This window comes from Oncorhynchus mykiss, chromosome 6 (assembly GCF_013265735.2).
Source record: "Oncorhynchus mykiss isolate Arlee chromosome 6, USDA_OmykA_1.1, whole genome shotgun sequence".
Taxonomy (NCBI): Eukaryota; Metazoa; Chordata; class Actinopteri; order Salmoniformes; family Salmonidae; genus Oncorhynchus; species Oncorhynchus mykiss.
The window spans coordinates 26,552,406-26,577,808 of NC_048570.1; the positions used below are offsets into that span (position 1 = coordinate 26,552,406).

Here is a 25,403-nt window from a genome sequence, read left to right on the forward strand (position 1 = left end):
ATTGAACTTTTTGGCAACAATGCAAAACGTTATGTTTGGCGTAAAAGCAACACAGCTCATCACCCTGAACACACCATCCCCACTGTCAAACATGGTGGTGGCAGCATCATGGTTTGGGCCTGCTTTTCTTCAGCAGGGACAGGGAAGATGGTTAAAATTGTTGGGAAGATGGATGGAGCCAAATACAGGACCATTCTGGAAGAAAACCTGATGGAGTCTGCAAAAGACCCGAGACTGGGATGGAGATTTGTCTTCCAACAAGACAATGATCCAAAACATAAAGCAAAATCTACAATGGAATGGTTCAAAAATAAACATATCCAGGTGTTAGAATGGCCAAGTCAAAGTCCAGACCTGAATCCAATCGAGAATCTGTGGAAAGAAATGAAAACTGCTGTTCACAAATGCTCTCCATCCAACCTCACTGAGCTCGAGCTGTTTTGCAAGGAGGAATGGGAAAACATTTCAGTCTCTCGATGTGCAAAACTGATAGAGACATACCCCAAGCGACTTACAGCTGTAATCGCAGCAAAAGGTGGCGCTACAAAGTATTAACTTAAGGGGGCTGAATAATTTTGCACGCCCAATTTTTCAGTTTTTGATTTGTTAAAAAAGTTTGAAATATCCAATAAATGTTGTTCCACTTCATGATTGTGTCCCACTTGTTGTTGATTCTTCACAAAAAAATACAGTTTTATATCTTTATGTTTGAAGCCTGAAATGTGGCAAAAGGTCACAAAGTTCAAGGGGGCCTAATACTTTCGCAAGGCACTGTGTGTGTGTGTATATATATATATATTTGTATGTGTATATATATATATATATATATATATATATATATATAAAATAAGAGCCGATCTGTGGCAACAATTACATTTGTACCGTAACTGAGCCGTGATGTTTTAATGCCAAGAGTGTAATGGCGGTATGGGGTTAGGGGTATCACGTGCTGCTTCTCCTATTGAGCATTTTACATCTTAACCATACCTAAACATTAGGCTAGTAGTAGGCTACTCTTGTTCCTCATGTCATGACACATTTTCACAACAGCTATTATAAACTGTCCACAAAACAAACATAAGAAAATTAAGTATTCAACAAGGACATGAGGAAGTGACCCTCACAACACCAGTAGAGCTAATGACCTTTATTGCAGTCTGCAATAGTGCTTATTGGTAGCCTTACTAGTAAATGAGACTCAATTGATACTCTTAATGCTAACTTATTACGATCAAATGGCTCACAATTGGTATCTCGTCAATCAAGTATTCGCGTAGCCATGTGCTACAGACAGAAGAAAAAATTATTTACCTCCCAAAATATCAACAAAGAATGCCACATTGACTAAATACAGTACAAACGCTGGAAATGCCGTTTATTTTAAATACTGTCTCCAATGCCCTGAGCTGACATTACCCAGTAATTCCATCCAATGATACCCACTAACACGACTCACTTAACAGTTTTGTTTGTTTCCTGCATAAAGAACTTACGCACAATCAAAGAGAGAAAATATTGTTTCATAAAATATTTCAAGTCAGTAACCCTGTCTAGTCAATAAACCTGATACTCAGTGAACGTGCGGTTAAGAGCATTTCTTCAGTCAAACTGAAGCAAACAGATAATGCCTTTCCCATTCTCAACGTACAATGGGCTATTAATAATAAAATGATATTTTACTCAGTGCAATTTTTTTGAAAACACAGCCATGGCAAACAAACGGATGCACACAGATCCACACCGGAGTTAAAACAATTAGCGCAAATGAACTAGCTTAAACTCAGAAGCACCCGAATCCATTCCAGTCAATATCGGTTACAGTAACCCAAATACAAAAACGAATGACCATTATGATTCCACAGTGACGCATACCTGAAAATACTTATTTGGACATCCAACATGCATAAAGCCTTTCTTAATGGCACATTAATATGCACTCCATCCTCAAACCCGCAGCCCACGTGAATTTAACACAGTAAGTCACATTAACTTTCACCAGTCCAAGTAATCCTTCAGTCCATAGACCAGTCCAAAACCTACAGCTTAATAGACAACAGTGATCAGACTACACCAAGTAGTGCGAAGGGATTAAAGGATATCAATCAATATTTCTGTCTTCTTAATTCATACAAAAATAAACTAATTATAGTGATTATTCTTTATCTGAAGTACAAAACATCATTAAAAAACAAACAAAAAACTTGATCCAGAGGGAAAACTTAAATTCACAAGAAGCATAAGTCAAGACGCATGCATGGAACTGAGCAGCAGAGGTACAAATGGGTGCCGCGCTTACATTTAAAAACGGACAAGTCATGCAGGTCAGCCAAGGCAGGCCTGTCTTTCTCCTGCAATTACTGCACTGGAGCCTCTGTGCTGAGCTGTACATGGTGGCACTCTAAGTGCAAGAAGGAGATTAGGCTGCAATACCTCTGCCCACTACCGTTTACTTGGAAAAGCAATGGCTTCATACTGTAGGCTACCTCTGGAGAAGGGCACTGTGCTTACCAGACGGTTAACCCTCTCATCTGTAGTCTCAGACTGACTAACTCTATATTCTACATAGTTGTCTCGAAATTACCCCCAGACCCCAACCCAGCCCACCAACTGAGTTGAGCTATTGTGTGTGTGTGTATACGTGTCTACATCAATGTTTAGAGTAAGTGTGTACTGTATGTGAAAGAGGGTGAGCAAACTTGGAAATTTGACAAATGGCCTGGGACAAAAATTGAGAGCTGTCAGCTTGCCAATTTGGTCAGTGAAGAACAGCAATGTTGTGATCTGTGTCAACGATGGAGGGGTGGGAGGGAACAACTTCCTATCAAAAGAAAAAAATGCTTGTATATATAAAAAATGCTTGTGGCACCAAAACCGTTAAATTAGCAACATATCAATATCGCAAAGACTAGTGTTAAAAAAGTGTTCCCTTTGGGATGTAGTGGACAACAGTTGCAATGTGGCAGAAGAAGTGTGGTACTGTTGGAGCCCCCTGAACAGGAAATAAGACTAAGAAAGCCATCAAAACAGAGGCGTTTTGCTGCACTTTTCCAGTTGAGATGTTGGGGACCAGAGTAGTGAGGCTAAAGTGGGATCTGGGATATGAAGGGTTCATTGAATATTTGTTACAGTTTGTCCTGAAATATATAGAGGTTGTTAGTGGTGGCCACGGCGATGATGTTGTCCTGAGGGTGCCAGGCCGTGTGGAGGATCTTCTTGTTAAAGTCCAGGCTGTCTACACTGATCTCGTCCTTCTTGCGCTTCCCACCTGTGCACACCTTGCGGGGCTTGAGCACAGAACGAGGCTTACTGCTTTCCCGAGACGCCTCCAGGGTCACATCCTGCCGGTAGCCTCGGTCAAACATCCTGAAGAAGTTGTTGTATGAGCCCGTCATCACAACACTGAGGAGGACAAGGGTGGGGAATGAAACTGAGGTAGTGGCAGACTGACAGTGGTTTCACATCCGTCTTTCAATCACAGAATCAAAACACTTATTCATCTCAGGCATATTAAGACCGTACAAAATTCAACTGTATTGTGGCGACAGGTAGCCTAGTGGTTAGAGCATTGGGCCAGTAACTGAAAGGTTTCTAGTTCAAATCCCCGAGCTGACAAGGTAAAAATCTGTTGTTCTGCCCCTGAACAAGGCAGTTACCCCACTGTTCCTAGGCCGTCATTGTAAATAAAAATATGTTCTTAACTGACTTGCCTAGTTAAATAAATGTAGAGTCAGGTCCATAATTATTGGCACCCTTGATAAAGATAAGCAAAAATACTTTTAAAAATAAACACTAACCTATACGGTATGCAAAAAGGGCGAAATTCCATTTTTTTTTAAACTAATACAATAGCTCAGAGAAAGAGATATTGTTTAACAAGTAATTTTAAAAAAGTCAAAAAGATACAGGTCAAAACTATTGGCACCCATGTTTTCAGTAGTCTAACACTGAGTGCGAGGATAATGGCACAGCCTTTTTCTAAAATGTTGAGATTGGAGAACATGTTGGGAGGGATCTTAAACCATCATTCCATACAAAATCTTTTCAGATCATTGATATACTTTGTCTGCTGCTATGGACTGGCCTCTTCAATTCAAAGTACATATTTTCAAGTCCGGAGACAGATGGCCATTGCAAATATGTTGATTTTGTGGTCAATTAACCATTTCCACCACCATAATTTACTGTAGGTATGAGGTACTTTACTGCATAGGCTTCTGTTTTTCAATGCCAAATAGCTATATTTTCATGTAATCTGACCATAGCAACCGGTTCCAATCCAAGTGCCAATGCCGTTTATCAAACTGTAGGCGGAGTCACATGAAAATGCAAGGGTGAGCCTTGAGTTCTGTTGGACAGCGATAAAGGAAGCCTTTGATAAGGCCTGTGTCGCTCAGTTCAGATGAGGGGATATCCCCATATACTGTATCTTACAGTATCTACAGCCTTTCTTCTGTAGGCCAAATGGAACATAACATTACTAAGTACAACATAGTAATAAATACAACTATTACTCTTTAATGTGTCCTCAATGTCTAACATTGATCTAATGCAGGGATGGGCAACTTCAGTCCTCGGGGGCCTGATTGATTGACCCAGCTAACACACCGGACTCCTATAAACAACTAATCATGATCTTCAGTTTAGAAAGCATTTTTTTAAATCAGCTGTATCTGTTAGGGAGGGGAGGGGGGGGACACACCACTCCAGCCCCAGAGGACTGGAGTTGCCCATCCCTGATATAATGTATCATACAGCATCAACTTCATGATCAATGTCAGACAGCTATTCGTAATTCTAAACTTGACTCTCACCTGTCGTTTCCATTCCAGCAGCACTCAAACTTATCAAAGATGCAGTCGTTCTCATAGAGTGAGCACAGTTTACTCCTGAGGTATTCATGGACCTGTTGGGAGGAAAATTATAGTTTATCAAGACACTGAAAACAGTACATTATATTTGCACAAAAAATACATTGGTTCAGTCTAATATAAGCATACCGTCAAATGATAACAAATGACACAATAACCAACTGAATGTATCCTTGCTTGTAAACCATCAAATACAACAAAGGCCAATACAGGACCAGTGTACTCGTAAAAGACACATGTATACACTATATCTCCCCCTACTGGAAGACTTTGATATATATATAAAACTAAAGTTTAGAGATTTGGACGCAACATCCATGATGTCACCATCTCCCACCATACAGACACCAGCTGACCTGATAAGTCTCTACTGGACGGGACTCCATGTTGAGGTCCCAGATTTTGACGGACAGGTAGTCCCGGGTCATCATGTAGCGCCCACTGTGGCTGAACTTGACATCAGAGATGGAAGAGATAATCTCAGAGAAGAATGAACGATTGCTTGGATCTTCAGGCTCTTCAAACACTGAGTGAGACAAGGAGAAGTGTGCTCGCTTAGTCAGTTCATTGGCTAGGTTTCTGTTCAGCACTTTGTGAAATCAGCTGATGTGAGGGCTTTATAAATACATTTAATTGATTGAGTAGTCAATGACAGGAATGGACTCTTGAAACATCTGCTTCCAAGGTCTCTGAAATTTCTGCTTCCAAGGGCTCTGAAATTTCTGGGCTTCTCAGTACTTTTAACCTGTCTCCGAAAAACTGGGTACATGTAGTAGTCATTTCAATCAATATACCATTTTAGTCACTTTACCTAGTCGTCTCCACAGGGCACAGCATTCTTCTGTCTGAAACTAAAATCTTTGACTCCACTGTCAGATGCCACTTACGTTTGGAGTGCTGGTCACAGAGAGCTGATGCTCTCATGTCACAGAGGCGGATGGTGCCCTTGCTGCTACTGTAGACAAATGTGTTGCACTGGTTTGGATGGAACTCTGCTGCTGTAATCACCTCTGTCAGCTCCTCCATGTTGACTGGCTTGATGTCCACAATGTCTGAGGAGGTCAGTGAGGTCAAGGGCAAACATAACAGCTCTGACACAACCACAGATAAGGGGGCTCCTGAACTACCCTAGCCCACAAATTACTTGAATTGTGCTTTATTGAACTGTCTCAGTGAAATTGATTACAGTACTATCCAAGACAAAGTCTACACACACACACAGATTTTTTTTAAATCAGACAGCAGGAAATTGAGATGGATCAAGATCACCTTCATCAGACAGACTGAAAGGAAAAGTGATGTGACCAAACAGAGGATACTAAAGCTGCGGTCAGTGATCTCTAGGTTCCAGAGATTGATGCGAAGGTCATCAGCAGACAAGTAGGTCTCACAGTCACTGTTGACCGAGATGGAGTTGATGTGGTAGGTGTGTGCATTAGCAAACACTCGCCTGGGGCTGGCCTCAACCATCAGGTCCATCGGCTGAAACACTGGGACCTATGGTGAAGAAGAGATTTAGCAGGTTGTGTAGTATGAGTTGTGTGTGTATAGGATTAGGTGTATAGGGTGAGTCTACACACTCTTAGTTGTGTCAGTGTTGGTGTCTCTGAGTGTGTAGGGTATAGGTAGTGGGTACGTGAAGGTCTACACACCCGTAGTGTTGTGACGGTAGTGGGGTCTCTGTAGCGCCCATCCTCTTCCTTGAGGTTGTACCCCTCTGGTCGCTTGTCCCGTTCACTGATTTTCCACAGCTTTATAGTTTTATCTGCAAGACAACACACGTATGTCACACTGCTTCTGCACAAGCTAAATATTTATGTTGATCCCTCTCCTATTCAAATCATACAAATGAATCAAATTAATAAAACAGCTTATCTACAGTTTCCCCATCTTCACCAGAGGAAGGGCTGGGGAGGATAAGGCTACATGCACACACTGCTCTGCTGACCATTTGTGGACAAGAGGAACTGTGCAGCGTTCTTCTGAGGCAGCCACCGGATTTTGTTGATCTTCTCCTCGATCTCAAGGCTCTTCAGGTAGTCGAACTCGGGCTCGTGGCTCTGGAAGGTGCTGTAAACATTGTACTCCCCACGGCACTGTGGCTGGTTCTTGCTCTACTCAATGACAACATGCATAACAGATTCTGAGACAAGATTCAGTCAAGTAATTGATTTTAGTGGACTGTGTTGAGCAGGATCATTTTCTTACCTCTAGCTCCTGCTGAAAGATCACAACGCGGCCCCCCTTGTCCCCAGTGGCTAGCAGCTCCCCAGAGTGATTGAATTCCACAGTGGATATGATGTCAGCTGTTACAAATAACATGACAAGTAGTAGGTTAAATTGCTTATTGCAAAATAATAGATGTATCAACATTTGTCTTTTTGGGGGGGGGCTCTCCATTTAGCAATGCATCTAGTGCCCAACAGTGTTGCACTGATTTCACTACAGAGCGTAATACTAGTAGCCTAAATGTGATTTTGAGAAGCTGTGGAAAGCAAGGTATAGACCTACTTAACCACACCAGAGGGAAAATGTAAAACAAACATAGCATTGGCAGCTAACCGCTTCCATAGAATTCTCATCCGCTGCCTTTAGCTCAACAATCTCTCCCTTATGACTGAGGTTGGCACTAGCCTGAGTGTAGGGTAGTGCTATCCCCAACACAACAGGAGTGCTATGGAGAAGTGATTGACTCAGCTCCTGCCACAGCCACACACTGCCTCCCCACAGTTCCAATAGGAACAGACAAAGGGGAAAGGAAACAAGCAGAATAAACTATATTTTGCAGCAGCATGAAAACTGTTGCGTGTCCCACATTGCCACTGTCTTGAGTCTTGCAGCCTTTCTCATGTCTGACAGTCTGTTTAGATTAACTTAAAAGGGACAGGCACAAAGCAACCAGGTTTCCATCCAACCTTTTTATGCGAGTAAAGTACACGTCAGGAAAAAGTGACAGGCCTGATGGAAACTGCAAATTTGTTGAAAATGTTCCAAATGTCGACAAAACACACTAGACAAGATAGGATTTTTGTGTGTCTGTAAATGTAATTATGAGAGAAACGGCAGTGGAAACACTTATGCACAAATGTCGACATAACTAACATATCGAAGCAAACTTGAGTCACGTGATGATATATTGTGTTGTCCTCCCACTACGACTTGGGAAAGCATGCAGTTTATTAGGCTACAGAACTAAACGACGAACTTCACAGGGTGGTGAAACTACACTGAGATCAGCTTGATGCTCCTTTCCAATAAATATTGAGGGTCTTATTCTGGTGACATGAGGATCAATGATTGGCTGTTTGACAAATAAAAACACTTTCTCTTTTGTCTATTACAATCTCATCACATAGGTTAAACCCGAATGCATCTTTGAGCATAGAGCGCATGTGCCAAGGCCAGAGTGGTCACATTTGCTATACAATGCACTTTTTGTGTGTGACAAAACCATCAGTAGAGTTGAAAATGCGATGGAAACCAATTGAACTTGTACTTTTTAAACAGGTACATGGTAATTTAACTGTAAATGTTATACAGTTGAAGTCAGAAGCTCACATACACTTAGGTTGGAGTCATTAAAACTCGTTTTTCAACAACTCCACAAATTTCTTGTTAACAAACTATAGTTTTGGCAAGTCAGTTAGGACATCTACTTTGTGCATGACAAGTAATTTTTCCAACAATTGTTTACAGACAGATTATTTCACTGTATCACAATTCCAATGGGTCAGAAGTTTACATACACTAAGTGGACTGTGCCTTTACACAGCCCGGGGAAAAAAATAAAACATGTCATGGCTTTAGAAGCTTCTGATAGGCTAATTGACATCATTGTAGACCTCCACAAGTCTGGTTCATCCTTGTGAGCAATTTACAAACGCCTGAAGGTTCCACGTTCGTCTGTATAAACAATAGTATGCATGTATAAACACCATGGGACCACGCAGCCGTCATACCACTCAGAAAGGAGATGCGTTCTGTCTCCTAGAAATGAACGTACTTTGGTGCGAAAAGTGCAAATCAATCCCAGAACAGCAGCAAAGGACCTTGTGAAGGTGCTGGAGGAAACAGGTATGAAAGTATCTATATCCACAGTAAAACGGGTCCTATATCGACATCACCTGAAAGGCTGCTCAGCAAGGAAGAAGCCACTGCTCCAAAACCGCCATAAAAAAGCCAGACTATGGTTTGCAACTGCACATGGGGACAAAGATCATACATTTTGGAGAAATATCCTCTGGTCTGATGAAACAAAATAAAACAGTTTGGTCATAATGGCCATCGTTATGTTTGGAGGAAAAGGGGGAGGCTTGCAAGCCGAAGAACACCATCCCAACCGTGAAGCACAGGGGTGGCAGCATCATGTTGTTAGGGTGCTTTGCTGCAGGAGGGACTTGTGCACTTCACAAAATAGATGCATTGTTAGGAAGGGAAATGATGTGGATATATTGAAGCAACATCTCAAGACATCAGTCAGCAAGTTAAAGCTTGATCGCAAACAAATGGACAATGACCCCAAGCATACTTCTAAAGTTGTGGCAAAATGGCTTAAGGACAACAAATTCAAGGTATTGGAATGGCCATCACAAAGCCCTGACCTCAATCCTATAGAGAACCGGACTCAGTTACACCAGCTCTGTCAGGAGGAATGGGCCAAAATTCACCCAACTTATTGTGGGAAGCTTGTGGAAGGCTACCCAAAACGTTTGACCCAAGATAAACAATTTAAAGGCAATGCTACCAAATGCTAATTGAGTGTATGTAATCTTCTGAGCCACTGGGAATGTGATGAAAGAAATAAAAGCTGAAATAAATCACTCTCTCTACTATTATTCTGACATTTCACATTCTTAAAATAAAAGTGGGGATCCTAAGTGACCTAAGACAGGGAATTTTTACCAGGATTAAATGTCAGGAAGTGTGAAACTGAGTTTAAATGTATCTGGCTAAGGGGTATGTAAACTTCCGACTTCAACTGTATTTAGGTGCACTATATCATCACGCACAGCCTTTATCCATTTGATGGAAACATCTCTGGAAAATGCTCATATTGTTTTTATGCATATTTTTTACATTTTACATGAAAATCTGTTGCCAACTGGATGGAAACCTAGTTACAGACATACACAGATCCCTATATCTTATGTGCAACTAAGGACACCGTCTATGCAGACTAAACCCAATTAGGCTACTAGCTCTCAAATTAAAAAGCAAAAGTGCCAGTGTTCCCAGTATCTTAATGAGTTTAAGTGGAAAAATACAACAGTTAACATGGGCTCTTTACCAATACTTTACTAACCTGCATCATGAGATGAAGAAGGCTACAGACCAAAACTGCATGGCATGACAGACTATAGCTCCGTCATGAGAATCACCCAACATCATCTTACCTTTCGTTTTGGGTCACTGACCATTTCCAGACAATCAATTATGCACCATCACATCTGATCGCAAAATTAACATGTCCCTTTATTATTTGACATGTTTGGTGGGTAACGTAAAACTTCAATTAAACAGTCTCAAAAAGCCACCTGTCCCTTTTAATAGCCGGGCAAAGGCACACATTTCAGCAAATAAACCTTGTGTCTAAATGAATTGTTTACAAGGTAAACATGAATAGATTACCAGGTTTAAAGTGTGATGTGTTACATTAAATAAATCAATAATGACTTTTTTTTAATTATGGAAATCATCTGTTTTTATTTATTTATCACGAGTAAGAAACTGCTAGACATTGGCTGATAACAGCAAGCTACTGTTAACTGGCAAGCACAAAAACAGTCAAACTTCAAAATAGGAATACTAAGACTCAATGACTGACACTGTGTGTACATGATAACACAGTGCAGGCAATGAATAGATTGATTAAAATGATTGAAGTGAATGCAGGAACTAAACAAAATCAACTAGCTATGCAAATGAGCAAACGTCTGTATGCATTAATAGATGCCTGGCTCAAATAGAAGCCTGTCTCTAATAAGCGCTTGTTGTGTTCCGTGATTTTAATTGAAGTTATGGTATGATGTTTTGAGAGGAGAGGTGAAAGTGAGTCGGTGGCTGTCGTTGCTAACTGCACACTACATCAACTAGCTAGTTAGCAGTCTAGAGTCTGAATCATCAGTCATACCTTCAGCCACATCGTCATCAATCGCTCCTTTGACTTGAGAGAAACACCACTGCACATCATTGCCTCCGCCGCCAGCTCCTAGAACCGCACAAACAGCAATGCTTTGAAAATCAACAGCTGCATCATCATCATGGTTCTGATGTCAAAGATAATATGAATCTTATTGATCAGCATGCTTTGTTTATAATCTTCTGACTCCTGTAGCTACTTTCCATAAACATCATCAAGAGAACTATTGAGCAAAATAGACATCCTTGCTTGCTAACACAGATAAAGTTAGGTAACATTAGCTATCTAAATGTCGATGGTAGAGTTAGCTAGCTAACCTAGCCGAAGCCTCCACTACCGCTGGACAACACATGCAGAGCAACGTTTACACTCCCAACTCGTAGACGTACTACGCTAACCTTAGCTAGCTAGATTATCTCTAAATATCAAGAAAGCGGACAATCTAACGTTACATCAAAACAATTTGTAGATTTTATGGGCGATTAACTTGACCATTTTATTTATGCGTCATAGTTAGCTAACGACAGTAGCCTGCTAGTTAACTTTACCTGCCATGGTGGAGAGGGAATCTCTGTCGAGGAGGGCTTGCCTTGGTTGGGGCCCTTGCTTATCTTTCCAGTTTACCGTGCTAGGGTGTGTACAAGCAGAATCTCGATGAGTGCAGGTGAATCGTAAAGCTACAGAGTGTGTGGCTTTCCCCCTACTATTCTTCAACTTCTCATGTCACTTATCTTGCTTAGCAGTGCTTTGACAATCAGCAACTCTCCCTTGGAACACCTTGCAAAGCCTCTTGTTTAGCTGGCTGCTTGCTTGCAAAATTTTCCCCTCCCTGCTTCTACTTTCAAAATGGCGCAACCTAGTCCTGCATTGACGTCAGTGAGAGACAGACTTCTTCTTGTGAATTTCCGGTAGAGCGATACGAACCTTGTTTCAGCAGGATGTTGTAGCTTTTCCTTATGTCATGCCTTATTGGAATGGATTTATTGATAATATCTGTTGGAAAAAAGTTTGGATGTTGCCACACATACCTACTTGTTAACAAAATTAAGGAATTTCCTTTAAAATTATCCATAAATATTAACCACTATATGAAGAAGTTTAATGAAAACATAAACTCAAATTGCTCCTTTTGTAATGACCACCCAGAAACAGTGCTGCATCTTTTTTGGCATTGTATTCATGGAAGAAAACTGTGGCAAGACATCAGTAGATTTATACTTGGAACACATTTAGAAAGATTTTACACTATTGTGGAGAGATGTACAGCTTGGATTCTTTACATACGATAGAAATAAGCTGAAACGTTAATTTAATTTAATTATTCTTTTGGCCAAATTTCATATACACAAATGTAAATTTACAAACAACAAAACACATTTTCTTACCCTACAAAAATAAATTGAACTGTATTTTAAGACAGTTAAATACTCTACTAACAAAAAAGCTGTTAGAATTGTCAGTGTATGTATGTCCCTTAAAGTGGCAGGTCCCTACCTGCCATCCTATACACTAGCTCCCAAATCCACCACCCCATCCTACTTAGCCCTAAACGATCCTACACCAGGCCGTCGGCTTGGGAGGATGGAACCCCTTCTCTCAAAACTTTCTGTAGATCTGCACTAAAATCTCGTACAACGAAATATTTATCTGCTGCTGCAACTTCCACATCTATCTTGATGATTTCCGCTCCATCAGTGCAATGCAGTTGATCACCATCTCTATAAACGCAAGAAATCCAACCTTACTAAAACTCTCTCTACAGGACTATTCACTGTGGGGGCTCCCAGTCGACTCACTCATCCTTGGGCTATCCTCTACTCTTTTCACTGCCTCAGCATAGGAAACGTTCTGCCCCACTCGAACTCTGGCAATCTCAACCTGTCTTTCAATCACAGGGCTCTTCTGATCCACAGCTGCATGGGCACCCCCACAGTTGACACAGTGCACTCTCTATCCCAACTGCAAACTCCCTCTGACTATGCCCTCCTGCAATATCTCACATTGTGGAATCTCTTACACACTGCTGCAACATGTCTGAATCCTTAGCACCTAAAGCAGTGAAGCAGGTTCAGAACATAAGCCCTCACAGAATAGCAAAACACACTACAGGTTAAGCACCTAGCCGCGTGACTCGAAGCGCCCACTTCCTCTGGGAGGCTGTTACACAAAAAATCAAAACAATTCCACTTCTCAAAACTATCAAATATGTAACCATTCCCAGTTGGTCCTATACCCAGCTTGAAACAATGTATGGGTCGGCCGAAAAGCAGGAATTGCCTCTTTCCAAAAATCTCACTTCTACTGATCCAAAATCAATTGCTGTTAATGGGCCTCTGTAAGCCTACGTAGATATTTCCTTAATTATCAGCCATTTCCAGCTACAATAATCCTTTACAACATTAACAATGTCTACACTGTATTTCTGATCAATTTGCTGTCATTTCAATGGACAAAAAAAGCTTTTCTTTTCCAAGCTTTGAACAGTAATGTATATTACTGTCACGCCCTGACCATAGTTTGCTTTGTATGTTTCTATGTTTTGTTTGGTCAGGGTGTGATCTGAGTGGGCATTCTATGTTGGATGTCTAGTTTGTCTGTTTCTGTGTTTGGCCTGATATGGTTCTCAATCAGAGGCAGGTGTTAGTCGTTGTCTCTGATTGGGAACCATATTTAGGTAGCCTGTTTTGTCATTGTGGGTTGTGGGTGATTGTCTATGTTAGTTGCTTGTGTCAGCACAGTTCTTATTATAGCTTCACGGTTGTTATTCGTGTATAGTTTGTTCAAGTGTTCTCTGTTCATTAAATTCATGATGAGCACATACCACTCTGCATTTTGGTCCTCCGATCCTTCCAACTACTCCTCCTCAGACGAGGAAGACGACGATCGTGACAATTACAGTGCATTCAGGAAAGTATTCAGACCCCTTTGAGTTTTTCATAATTTTGTTACGTTACAGCCTTATTCTAAAATGGATTAAATAAATAAAAATCCTCATCAATCTACACATAATACCCCACAATGACAAAGCGAAAATAGGTTTTTAGACATTTTTTAAATGTATTTTTATATACATAAGTATTCAGACCCTTGCTATGCATCCTGTTTCCATTGATGATCCTTGAGATGTTTCTACAACATGATTGGAGTCCACATGTAGTAAATTCATGATTTGGAAAGGCACACACCTGACTGTATAAGGTTCCACAGTTGACAGTGCATGTCAGAGCAAAAAACAAGCCATGAGGTCGAAGAAAATGGTCTTAGAGCTCCGAGACAGGATTGTGTCGAGGCACAGATCTGGGGAAGGGTACCAAAAAATGTCTCCAGCATTGAAGGTCCTCAAGAACACACTGGCCTCCATTATTCTTAAATGGAAGAAGTTTTGAACCACCAAGACTCTTCCTAGAGCTGGCCCAGCCCAGCCAAACTGAGCAATCGGAGGAGAAGGGCCTTGGTCACAGAGGTGACCAAGAACCCAATGGTCACACTGAAAAAGGCCCTATGTGGAGATGGGAGAACCTTCAAAGAACCTGATTGCACTCCAACAATCAGGCCTTTATGGTAGTGGCCACACAGAAGCCATTCTTCAGTAAAAGCCACATGACAGCGTACTTGGAGTTTGCCAAAAGGCACCTAAAGGACTCTCAGACCATAAGAAACAAGATTCTCTGGTCCGATGAAACCAAGATTGAACTCTTTGGCCTGAATGCCAAGCGTCAAGTCTGGAAGAAACCTGGCACCATCCCTACATTGAAGCGTGGTGGTGGTAGCATCATGCTGTGGGGAGGTTTTTCAGTGGCAGGGACTGCGAAACTAGTCAGAATTGAGGGAAAGATGAACGGAACAAAGTACAGAGAGATCCTTGATGAAAACCGGCTCCAGAGCACTCAGGACCACAGACTGGGGCGAAGGTTCCCCTTCCAACAGGACAACGACCCTAAGCACACAGGTAAGACAACGCAGGAGTGGCTTTGGGACAAGTCTCTGAATGTCCTTGAAGTGCCCAGCCAGAGCCCAGACTTGAACCTGATCGAACATCTCTGGAAAGACCTGAAAATAGCTGTGCAGCGAAGCTCCCCATCCAACCTGACATAGATTGAGAGGATCTGCAGAGAAGAATGGGAGAAACTCCCCTAATACAGGTGTGTCAAGCTTGTAGCGTCATAGCCGAGATGACTCGAGGCTGTAATCGCTGCCAAAGGTGCTTCAACAAAGGACTTAGTAAAGGGTCTGAATACATATGTGATATTTCAGTTTTTTATTTTCAATACATTTGCAAAAATGTCTAAAAACCTGATTTTGCTTTGTCATTATGGGGTATTGTGTGTACGATGAGTGATTAAAAATATCAAGTTTAGAATAAGGCTGTAAAGTAAAAAAATGAAGAAAAAGTCAAGGGGTCTGAATATGCACTGTATATCACATGGGATGAACTGCTGTAACCATAATTCCCCAGTATCACGGAGAAAATGGAACAATTTCAAACACTAGATGGCAATAATGTAACATGTAATCTATGTCCCCAAACTGGTTCTTGTGTTACTTGCTGACAACAGCCTGCAGATTTGACAGAAGAGGAGAAAAAAACACTTCTACACAGCTCTCGCTTCCACTAGAATATAAAAGCTGTGCTCACCATAGTAACATGGAAGCCATCCAGTATCTTTATGTCATATGCTTTTTCGATCAAGGAGGCTTTTCTTGATCAAAATGTAAATAATTTTTACACTGCTGAAGAATGCCATTTCACCAAGGTTACCAAATAAATAATTTTACGTATGTGTAATCTATCTTTGTTCAAGTTATTTGCTGCCAGGACAATTGTTCCTTGATATTACTGTTCCTCACAATGATAAAAAATATGTGTAATATATATCATATTCATGGGTTTGAATATATCAAATGCATTTTATTATTTGTATGCTTCAACGTGTGGTAATGTATGTTTAGCTTGTGGTAAAATCTGACGGATAATATGACTGAGTGTAACAGATGTGAAACGGCTAGCTTAGTTAGCGTGGGCGCTAAATAGCGTTTCAATCAGTGACGTCACTTGCTCTGAGACCTTGAAGTAGTAGTTCCCCTTGCTCTGCAAGGGCCGCGGCTTTTGTGGAGCGATGGGTAACGATGCTTCGAGGGTGACTGTTGATGTGTGCAGAAGGTCCCTAGTTCGCGCCCGGGTATGGGCGAGGGGACGGAATAAAATTATACTGTTACATTGATGCTGTTGACCCGGATAACTAGTTGCTGCGGAAAAAAGGAGGAAGGTCAAAAGGGGGGTGAGTGTAACAGATGTGAAACGGCTAGCTTAGTTAGCGTGGGCGCTAAATAGCGTTTCAATCAGTGACGTCACTTGCTCTGAGACCTTGAAGTAGTAGTTCCCCTTGCTCTGCGAGGGCCGCGGCTTTTGTGGAGCGATGGGTAACGATGCTTCGAGGGTGTGCAGGGTGTGATGTGTGCAGAAGGTCCCTAGTTCGCGCCCGGGTATGGGCGAGGGGACGGTCTAAATTTGTACTGTTACATGAGTTTGTTATCATACCGCCCCGTAGCACTCACTTCCGCCATCATGAAGTGCTTTGAGAGACTAGTCAAGGACCATATCACCTCCACCCTACCTGACACCCTAGACCCACTCCAATTTGCTTACCGCCCCAATAGGTCCACAGATGACGCAATTGCAACCACACTACACACTGCACACTGCCCTAACACATCTGGACAAGAGGAATACCTATGTGAGAATGCTGTTCATCGACTACAGCTCAGCATTTAACCAAACTCATCATCAAGCTCGAGACCCTGGGTCTCGACCCCGCCCTGTGCAACTGGGTACTGGACTTCCTGACGGGCCGCCCCCAGGTGGTGAGTGTAGGTAACAACATCTCCACCCTGCTGATCCTCAACACTGGGGCCCCACAAGGGTGCGTTCTAAGCCCTCTCCTGTACTCCCTGTTCACCCACGACTGCGTGGCCATGCACGCCTCCAACTCAGTCATCAAGTTTGCTGACGACACTAGAGTGGTAGGCTTGGTTACCAACAACAACGAGACAGCCTACAGGGAGGAGGCGAGGGCCCTCGTAGTGTGGTGTCAGGAAAATAACCTCACACTCAACGTCAACAAAACAAAGGAGATGATTGTGGACTTCAGGAAACAGCAGAGGGAGCACCCCCCTATCCACATCGATGGGACAGTAGTGGAGAGGGTAGTAAGTTTTAAGTTCCTCGGTGTACACATCACGGACAAACTGAATTGGTCCATCCACACAGACAGCGTGGTGAAGAAGGCGCAGCAGCACCTCTTCAACCTCAGGAGGCTGAAGAAATTTGGCTTGTCACCAAAAGCACTCACAAACTTTTACAGATGCACAATCGAGAGCATTCTGTTGGGCTGTATCACCGCCTGGTACGGCAACTACTCCGCCCACAACCGTAAGGCTCTCCAGAGGGTAGTGAGGTCTGCACAATGCATCACCAGGGGGCAAACTACCTGCCCTCCAGGACACCTACACCACCCGATGTCACAGGAAGGCCAAAAAGATCATCAAGGACAACAACCACCCGAGCCACTGCCTATTCACCCCGCTATCATCCAGAAGGCTAGGTCAGTACAGGTGCATCAAAGCAGGGACCGAGAGACTGAAAAACAGCTTCTATCTCAAGGCCATCAGACTGTTAAACAGCCTCCACTAACATTGAGTGGCTGCTGCCAACATACTGACTCAACTCCAGCCACTTTAATAATGGAAAAATGTATCATTAGCCACTTTAAACAATGCCACTTAATATAATGTTTACATACCCTACATTACTCATCTCATAGGTATATACTGTACTCTATGCCATCTACTGCATCTTGCCTATGCCGTTCTGTACCATCACTCATTCATATATTTTATGTACATATTCTTCATCTCTTTACACTTGTGTGTATAAGGTAGTTGTTGTGGAATTGTTAGGTTAGATTACTCGTTGGTTATTACTGCATTGTCGGAACTAGAAGCACAAGCATTTCGCTACACTCGCATTAACATCTGCTAACCATGTGTATGTGACAAATAAAATTAGATTTGATTTGATTCCTGTAGCCAGTAACTTACTCACTTGTACATTATAATGGCTGCATAACATGGACAATACCCCTGATTACAATACAATGGACAATACCCCTGATTGGTTGTAATCTGCAATACCTCAACCTCATGTTGCCATTCATTATCCTGATCTCCCCATCTATGCAAGAATTTTAATATCTGCAAAAGAAAGTGAAGATAGCAATTTGATTAATGAATTAGATCATTCACAGCACTGGTTTGGTTCTCCTACAGAAAAACTTTTAAAGAGAATTTCCTTTTCTGTAACTAAATGTACACTGTTTGTGAGTATGTATGCTTAATTGGCCAAGTTATTGACTTTCTGAAATAAGTTACATTTACATTTTAGTCATTTAGCTCTTATCCAGAGTAAGTCTGGATAACAGTGACTTACCGGAGCAATTAGGGTCAATTGCCTTGCACAAGGGCACATATACAGATGTTTCACATTGTCAGCTCGGGGATTCAAACCAGCAACCTTTCGGTTACTGACCCAACATCTCTACAGTATGCTTTCTTGTCTTAAATATTAATTTCAAAGACACAGCCACCTCCATCATCACAATGAAGACTTATCCCCTCTATAATTAAAATAGATTAGATAAGGAGGCCGTAGGTTTTGATAATCAAAGGGAATTAAGTCTGACATTTTAGGCAGTCACAAGTGCACTGATTGGCTGTTGTCTTCCATGCCTTTTTCTCTGTAGACCTCGGGCAGATTTCACAGGCTAAACCCAAGAAAACACAGAGACTTCTCATCAAAAGATGCAGCTCATAAACTGTCAATTTTTATCTGCTGAGGAAAAGCATGTGTTCTCTTGGTTTCCAAGGATTGTCAACAACAACAACAACAGCAGCAGCAGTAGTTACATGCAAGTAACATGCAACCCATAAGCAACAATTATGTAATATACAAAAGCTTTGTATCAATGTATGTTACTTTTGTGAAATATTCACAACATTTTTTGCAAAAGCTGCCAAATGCCAAAGGTTTTGGAAAAATGTTATGTTTTCTAACATTTTTTAGATGAATTTTCCTCTGGATATTCCTTAAGCCTGTCCTGTGTGTGTTTTTAACATAGTTAGACTCAAAGGATTCTAAACAGTGAGCCCTGCAACTACTCATGGTTATACAAGATGTCTTTGTGTCATTATGAAAGGAGAGGAAAATGAATGACTATTCTGGTATCTGTTTACCAGATGGCCCTGTGGAAATGTTTTTTTTCTTCTGTTTGACTGTTTGAATCTTTTATAAAAGGCACCTTTAAAATGTGTTGGGTCATATTTAAAAGACAAATCGATTGCTTCTTCCATGTGTTTATTTATTTTTTGCCGTCATTACTAATACGGAATGTGAGGCAACATCAAGGTCACCCCAGACTCCTTTGCCCCAGCCAATCTTACTGCACTGTGTGATATTAGAACATGCCCTTATTAATTACCCAATTGAGTCACTCCATTTATAAAAAGTGATTTTCTCTGCCATTGACCTTGAGAGCCTTTCCTGTGTAGACTTTTGCAGTCGATGTGATGTATAGTTAATGTCCTACTAGAGTCGTTTTGTAAGGACTCAAAAATGCATGTAGGAGGTCTTATTTTCACATCCATCGATGTTGTATGTAACTGCTGAAGAGAAAACAGTCACTAAACATCACATGGTAAAATTGGTCATTTGTAGCCTGAAGAAAAAGTGGTAATTTGAAATAGCAGAATCAAGCAAGCAAGTATAGTCTACGTAGTTGCTAAAAAACAGACCTTGCAGGAATCCTCCCACAATGTGCAGTGCTCCCTGGCAGGGATGGCATTACCTATTCATCAGACGTGCTTGCCACTCTCTATGGAAATGAAATGCTAAAACATCCAATCACTTCCTGTAGTTGCAGAACTTACTTGACATGTACTAAACCTCATCCTATAATTTTCTAATCTATTCTCCCTGCATATTTGTGGGCTATACTCAGCCTTGTCTCAGGATGGTAAGTTGGTAGTTGAAGATATCCCTCTAGTGGTGTGGGGGCAGTGCTTTGGCAAAGTGGGTGGGGTTATATCTTTCCTGTTTGGCCCTGTCCGGGGGTGTCCTCGGATGGGGCCACAGTGTCTCCTGACCCCTCCTGTCTCAGCCTCCAGTATTTATGCTGCAGTAGTTTATGTCTCGGGGGGCTAGGGTCAGTTTGTTATATCTGGAGTACTTCTCCTGTCCTATTCGGTGTCCTGTGTGAATTTAAGTGTGTTCTCTCTAATTCTCTCTTTCTCTCTTTCTTTCTCTCTCTCGGAGGACCTGAGCCCTAGGACCATGCCTCAGGACTACCTGACATGATGACTCCTTGCTGTCCCCAGTCCACCTGGCTGTGCTGCTGCTCCAGTTTCAACTGTTCTGCCTTATTATTATTGGACCATGCTGGTCATTTATGAACATTTGAACATCTTGGCCATGTTCTGTTATAATCTCCACCCGGCACAGCCAGAAGAGGACTGGCCACCCCACATAGCCTGGTTCCTCTCTAGGTTTCTTCCTAGGTTTTGGCCTTTCTAGGGAGTTTTTCCTAGCCACCGTGCTTCTACACCTGCATTGCTTGCTGTTTGGGGTTTTAGGCTGGGTTTCTGTACAGCACTTTGAGATATCAGCTGATGTACGAAGGGCTATATAAATAAATTTGATTTGATTTGATATTTGGATCTTGTTTACAAGTGGGCCACACCACAACCCAGTTCATAAACAGGGATGACACAGCAATAAACTGTTGAAAGATAATATTCTCGAACAAAAGAGGCATATCTTGTATGTCCATATGTCCATAAATCCTTAATAGTATGATGGCACAAGAGGAGCGGTTGAGAGTGTTGGAATATTGTTTATTCAATCTTATTCGTTTGGGTGAGGAGTATGCATCTCTTTTGAAGATGCATGGCTTATTGGGATCTTATTGCAAAGTATATCCAGATCAGTGGGATATTACAAACTGGCTCAATTTAAAGGTGCATTCACTGCCTGAAAAAGCAGACTCGGCTGAGATTGTCACTTGAAAAAGAAGTCTATTCCCACAGCCATTTATCCAACAGTTACTTAAAGGGAGGGTTTATTTGGAGTCATCTGAAGTTTCAAAATGCTGCAAAATGCTATGTGAATAAGGTGAGATGTATCTATTGGAATTATCTTTGTTTAAACTACTGAATGCACTCCAGCTCTTATACTTTTAGTTATCTTCATGTACACAGCCTGTGTGATACACATAAGAGAGAAGGAACTTCAGTCATGTTTCTCTTTGCATTCCTCTCACTGTCCATGCGCTCCCCAATGTCCTATGGCAGCTACAGAAAAACAGCAAAGGAGGCTGTCCTGAGGGCGAGACAAGCAAAATATGACCAAGATGCAAGAATGGTGCACTGTCCATGCGGACCAAGAATGGATTAGTGATCTGTGAAGTTCTGTGAAGTTCATCCTTCAATGGTGTTTTACAGTGTACACTGACCCTGAGTCAGCTTACTATGGCTACCTGCATGGTGGCTCTAAACAGATTAAAATGTCAGCTGGACAGCAGAACATCTGAGGTTTTTAATTTCCACCGCCTGCCTGCCACAGGTAGAAGTGGGATTTACAATACCTCAATTTCATGTCCTTGCAACTTTTCTGTCTCCCTCTTCCCTAAAAAGACAAATGCTCTCTTCTTCAAAGACTATTTCCCTTCTACATTTTGTCTAGACGCCATAGTTATCAGCCATGTACAGTATGAGGGTTCATTTTAGCTACACAACACCCTTGACATATGCCCCCAAAAAATGATCTATAGGCCCACTCCTGTTTTGGCTTCTTTAAATACATTATGTCTCATATTACAGAGTAAAATGGAAAATGAAACGGTTATATCTGTCACATCCTGATCTGTTTCATCTGTCACGTCCTGATCTGTTTCACCTGTCCTTGTGCTCCCCCCCCCCCCCCCCCAGGTGTCACCCATCTTCCCCATTTATCCCCTGTGTACTTATACCTGTGTTTTCTGTCTGTCTGTGCCAGTTCGTCTTGTTTGTCAAGCTTACCAGCGTTTGTCCTGTCAGCGCCTGTCTTTTCCCAGCCTCTCCTTTTCTCGTCCTCCTGGTTTTTGACGCCCGCCTGACCACTCTGCCTGACCCTGAGCCTGCCTGCCATCCTGTACATTTGCTCCCCCTCTGGATTACTGAGCTCTTCCTGAACCTGAGCCTGCCTGCCATCCTGTACATTTACTCCCCCTCTGGATTACTGAGCTCTTCCTGAACCTGAGCCTGCCTGCCATCCTGTACATTTGCTCCCCCTCTGGATTACTGAGCTCTTCCTGAACCTGAGCCTGCCTACCACCCTGTACCTTTGCTCCTTAGACTGGATTATCAACGCCTGCTCGCCTTTACCTGTCATTTGCCTGCCCCTGTTGTTACAATAAACATTGTTACTTCACACAGTCTGGACTTGGGTCTTACCTTGATACCTGATAGTATGAACTGACCATGACGGACCCAGCAGACTAGGACCAGCTCCGCAACGCGATCTCCTCACAAGGAGCCACCATTGGTAGGCACAAGGAGTTTTTTCGCGGTCTGATGGAAGGGTTCCAGGCCGTGGCCAAACGTCACGACCTAGCCTTGGACGCATTGAGGGAGTAATTCCTTGGGTTGCCAACTAGGCAACCTACCATTTTTATTTTATTATATTTTACTTCACTTTTATTTAAGCAGGTAGGCTAGTTGAGAACAAGTTATCATTTACAACTGCAACCTGGCCAAGATAAAGCAAAGCAGTGCGATACAAACAACAACACAGAGTTACACATGGAATAAACAAGCGTACAGTCAATAACACCATAGAAAAAAAGAAAGTCTATATACAGTGTGTGCAAATGGTGTGAGGTGGTAAGGCAATACATAGGCCATAGTAGAGGAGTAATTACAATTTAGCAAATTAACACTGGAGTGATAGATGAGCAGATGATAATGTGCAGGTAGAAATACTGGTGTGCAAAAGAGCAGAAAAGTAAATAAAAGCAATATGGGGATGAGGTAGGTAGATTGGGTGGGCTATTTACAGATGGGCTATGTTCAGCTGCAGCGATCGGTTAGCTGCTCAGATAGCTGATGTTTAAAGTTAGTGAGGGAAAAATAAGTCTCCAGCTTCAGTGATTTGTGCAAATCTTTCCAGACATTGACAGCATAGAACTGGAAGGAAAGGCTGCCAAAGGAGGTGTTGGCTTTGGGGATGACCAGTGAGATATACCTGCTGGAGCGCGTGCTATGGGTGGGTGTTGTCATCGTGACAGGTGAGCTGAGATAAGGCGGAGCTTTACCTAGCATAGACTTATAGATGACCTGGAGCCAGTGGGTCTGGTGACAAATATGTAGCGAGGGCCAGCCGACTAGAGCATACAGGTCGCAGTGCGTGAGTGAAGGAGGCTTTGTTTGCGAAATAGGATTTAATTTAGGATTGGAGATGTTTAATATGAGTCTGGAAGGAGAGTTTACAGTCTAGCCAGACACCTAGGTATTTCTAGTTGTCCACATATTCTAAGTCAGAACCGTCCAGAGAAGTGACGCTAGTCGGTCGGGCAGGTGCGGGCAGCGAATGGTTAAAAAGCATGCATTTGGTTTTACTAGCGTTTAAGAGCAGTTGGAGGCCACGGAAGGAGAGTTGTATGGCATTGAAGCTCGTTTGGAGGTTTGTTAACACAGTGTCCAAAGAAGGGCCAGATGTATACCAAATGGTGTCGTCTGCGTAGAGATGGATCAGGGAATCACCAGCAGCAAGAGCGACATTGTTGATATATACAGAGAAAAGATTTGGCCCGAGAATTGAACACTGTACCCACATAGACACTGCTAGGGGTCCGAACAACAGGCCCTCCGATTTGACACACTGAGAAGTAGTTGCTGAATCAGGCGAGGCAGTCATTTGAGAAACCAAGGCTGTTGAGTCTGCCGATAAGAATACGGTGATTGACAAAGTCGAAAGCCTTGGCCAGGTTGATGAATACGGCTGCACAGTACTGTCTTTTATCGATAGCGGTTATGATATCATTTAGTACCTTGAGCATGGCTGAGGTGCACCCGTGACCAGCTCGGAAACCGGATTGCACAGCGGAGAAGGTACGGTGGGATTCGAATTGGTCAGTGATCTGTTTATTATCTTGGCTTTTGAAGACTTTAGAAAGGCAGGGCAGGATGGAACCGAAACAGCTTTCCAGTCTTTAGGGATCTTAAACGATACGAAAGAGAGGTTGAACTGACTGGTAATAGGGGTTGCAACAATGGCAGCGGATAATTTTAGAAAGAGAGGGTCCAGATTGTCTAGCCCAGCTGATTTGTTCGGGTCCAGGTTTTGCAGCTCTTTCAGAACATCTGCTATCTGGATTTGGGTGAAGGAGAAGCTGGGAGGCTTGGGCAAGAGTCTGCGGGGGGTGTGGAGCTGTTGGCCGGGGCTGGGGTAGCCAGGAGGAAAGCATGGCAAGCCGTAGAGAAATGTTTATTGAAATTCTCGATTATCGTGGATTTATCAGTGGTGACAGTGTTACCTAGCCTCAGTGCAGTGGGCAGCTGAGAGGAGGTCCTCTTATTTTCCATGGACTTTACAGTGTCCCAAAACTTTTTGGAAGTTTTTCAGGAACTTTTTTTTTTCAGGAAGCAAATTTCAGTTTGAAAAATGTAGTCTTTGCTTTCCTGACTGAGTGTGTGTATTGATTCCTGACTTCTCTGAAAAGGTGCATATCGTGGGGACAATTAGATGCTAGTGCACAGGATGTTTTTGTACTGGTCGAGGGCAGTCAGGTCTGGAATGAACTAAGGGCTGTTTCTTAGTTCTAAATTTTTTGAAAGGGGCATGCTTATTTAAGATGGTGAGGAAATTACTTTTAAAGAACGACCAGGCATCCTCGACTGACAAGATGAGGTCAATATCCTTCCAGGATACCTGGGCCAGGTCGATTAGAAAGGCCTGCTCGCAGAAGTGTTTTAGGAAGCGTTTGACAGTGATGAGGGCTGGTCGTTTGACCGCGGACCCATAGCGGATGCAGGCAATGAGGCAGTGATCGCTGAAGTCCTGATTGAAAACAATCAGTATTTGGAGTGCAGGTTGGTCAGGATGATATCTATGAGGGTGCCCATGTTTACGGATTTATGGTTGATGATAACCTCTGAGCCCCTCTGTAAACCGGCTGGTAGCAGCACCGTAACCCCGGTTTCCCGGGAACCCCGACTTTCTCTTCCAGTTCTCCCTCGTTTTTGAGCTGCAGCCTTCTTCGTTCCCCTTGGACTGCTCGAAGATAGCGTACAGTATTACGCTGATGTCT

The 25,403-nt window shown here is 42.5% G+C and overlaps 1 protein-coding gene across 1 annotated transcript; it reads right to left on the bottom strand.

Moving 5' to 3' along the window:
- Nucleotides 1–1,132: 1,132 nt before the first annotated feature.
- Nucleotides 1,133–11,925, bottom strand: LOC110525620 (serine/threonine-protein phosphatase 2A 55 kDa regulatory subunit B alpha isoform). The gene is made up of 10 exons (XM_021605903.2): nucleotides 11,556–11,925; nucleotides 10,999–11,076; nucleotides 7,077–7,174; nucleotides 6,817–6,982; nucleotides 6,521–6,633; nucleotides 6,188–6,365; nucleotides 5,756–5,920; nucleotides 5,225–5,394; nucleotides 4,812–4,903; nucleotides 1,133–3,399 (listed from the first exon to the last, which is right to left on the bottom strand). Exons 1-10 carry the CDS (start codon nucleotides 11,560–11,562, stop codon nucleotides 3,123–3,125), a joined length of 1,344 nt encoding a protein of 447 aa, XP_021461578.1. The 5' UTR covers nucleotides 11,563–11,925; the 3' UTR covers nucleotides 1,133–3,122.
- Nucleotides 11,926–25,403: the final 13,478 nt, after the last annotated feature.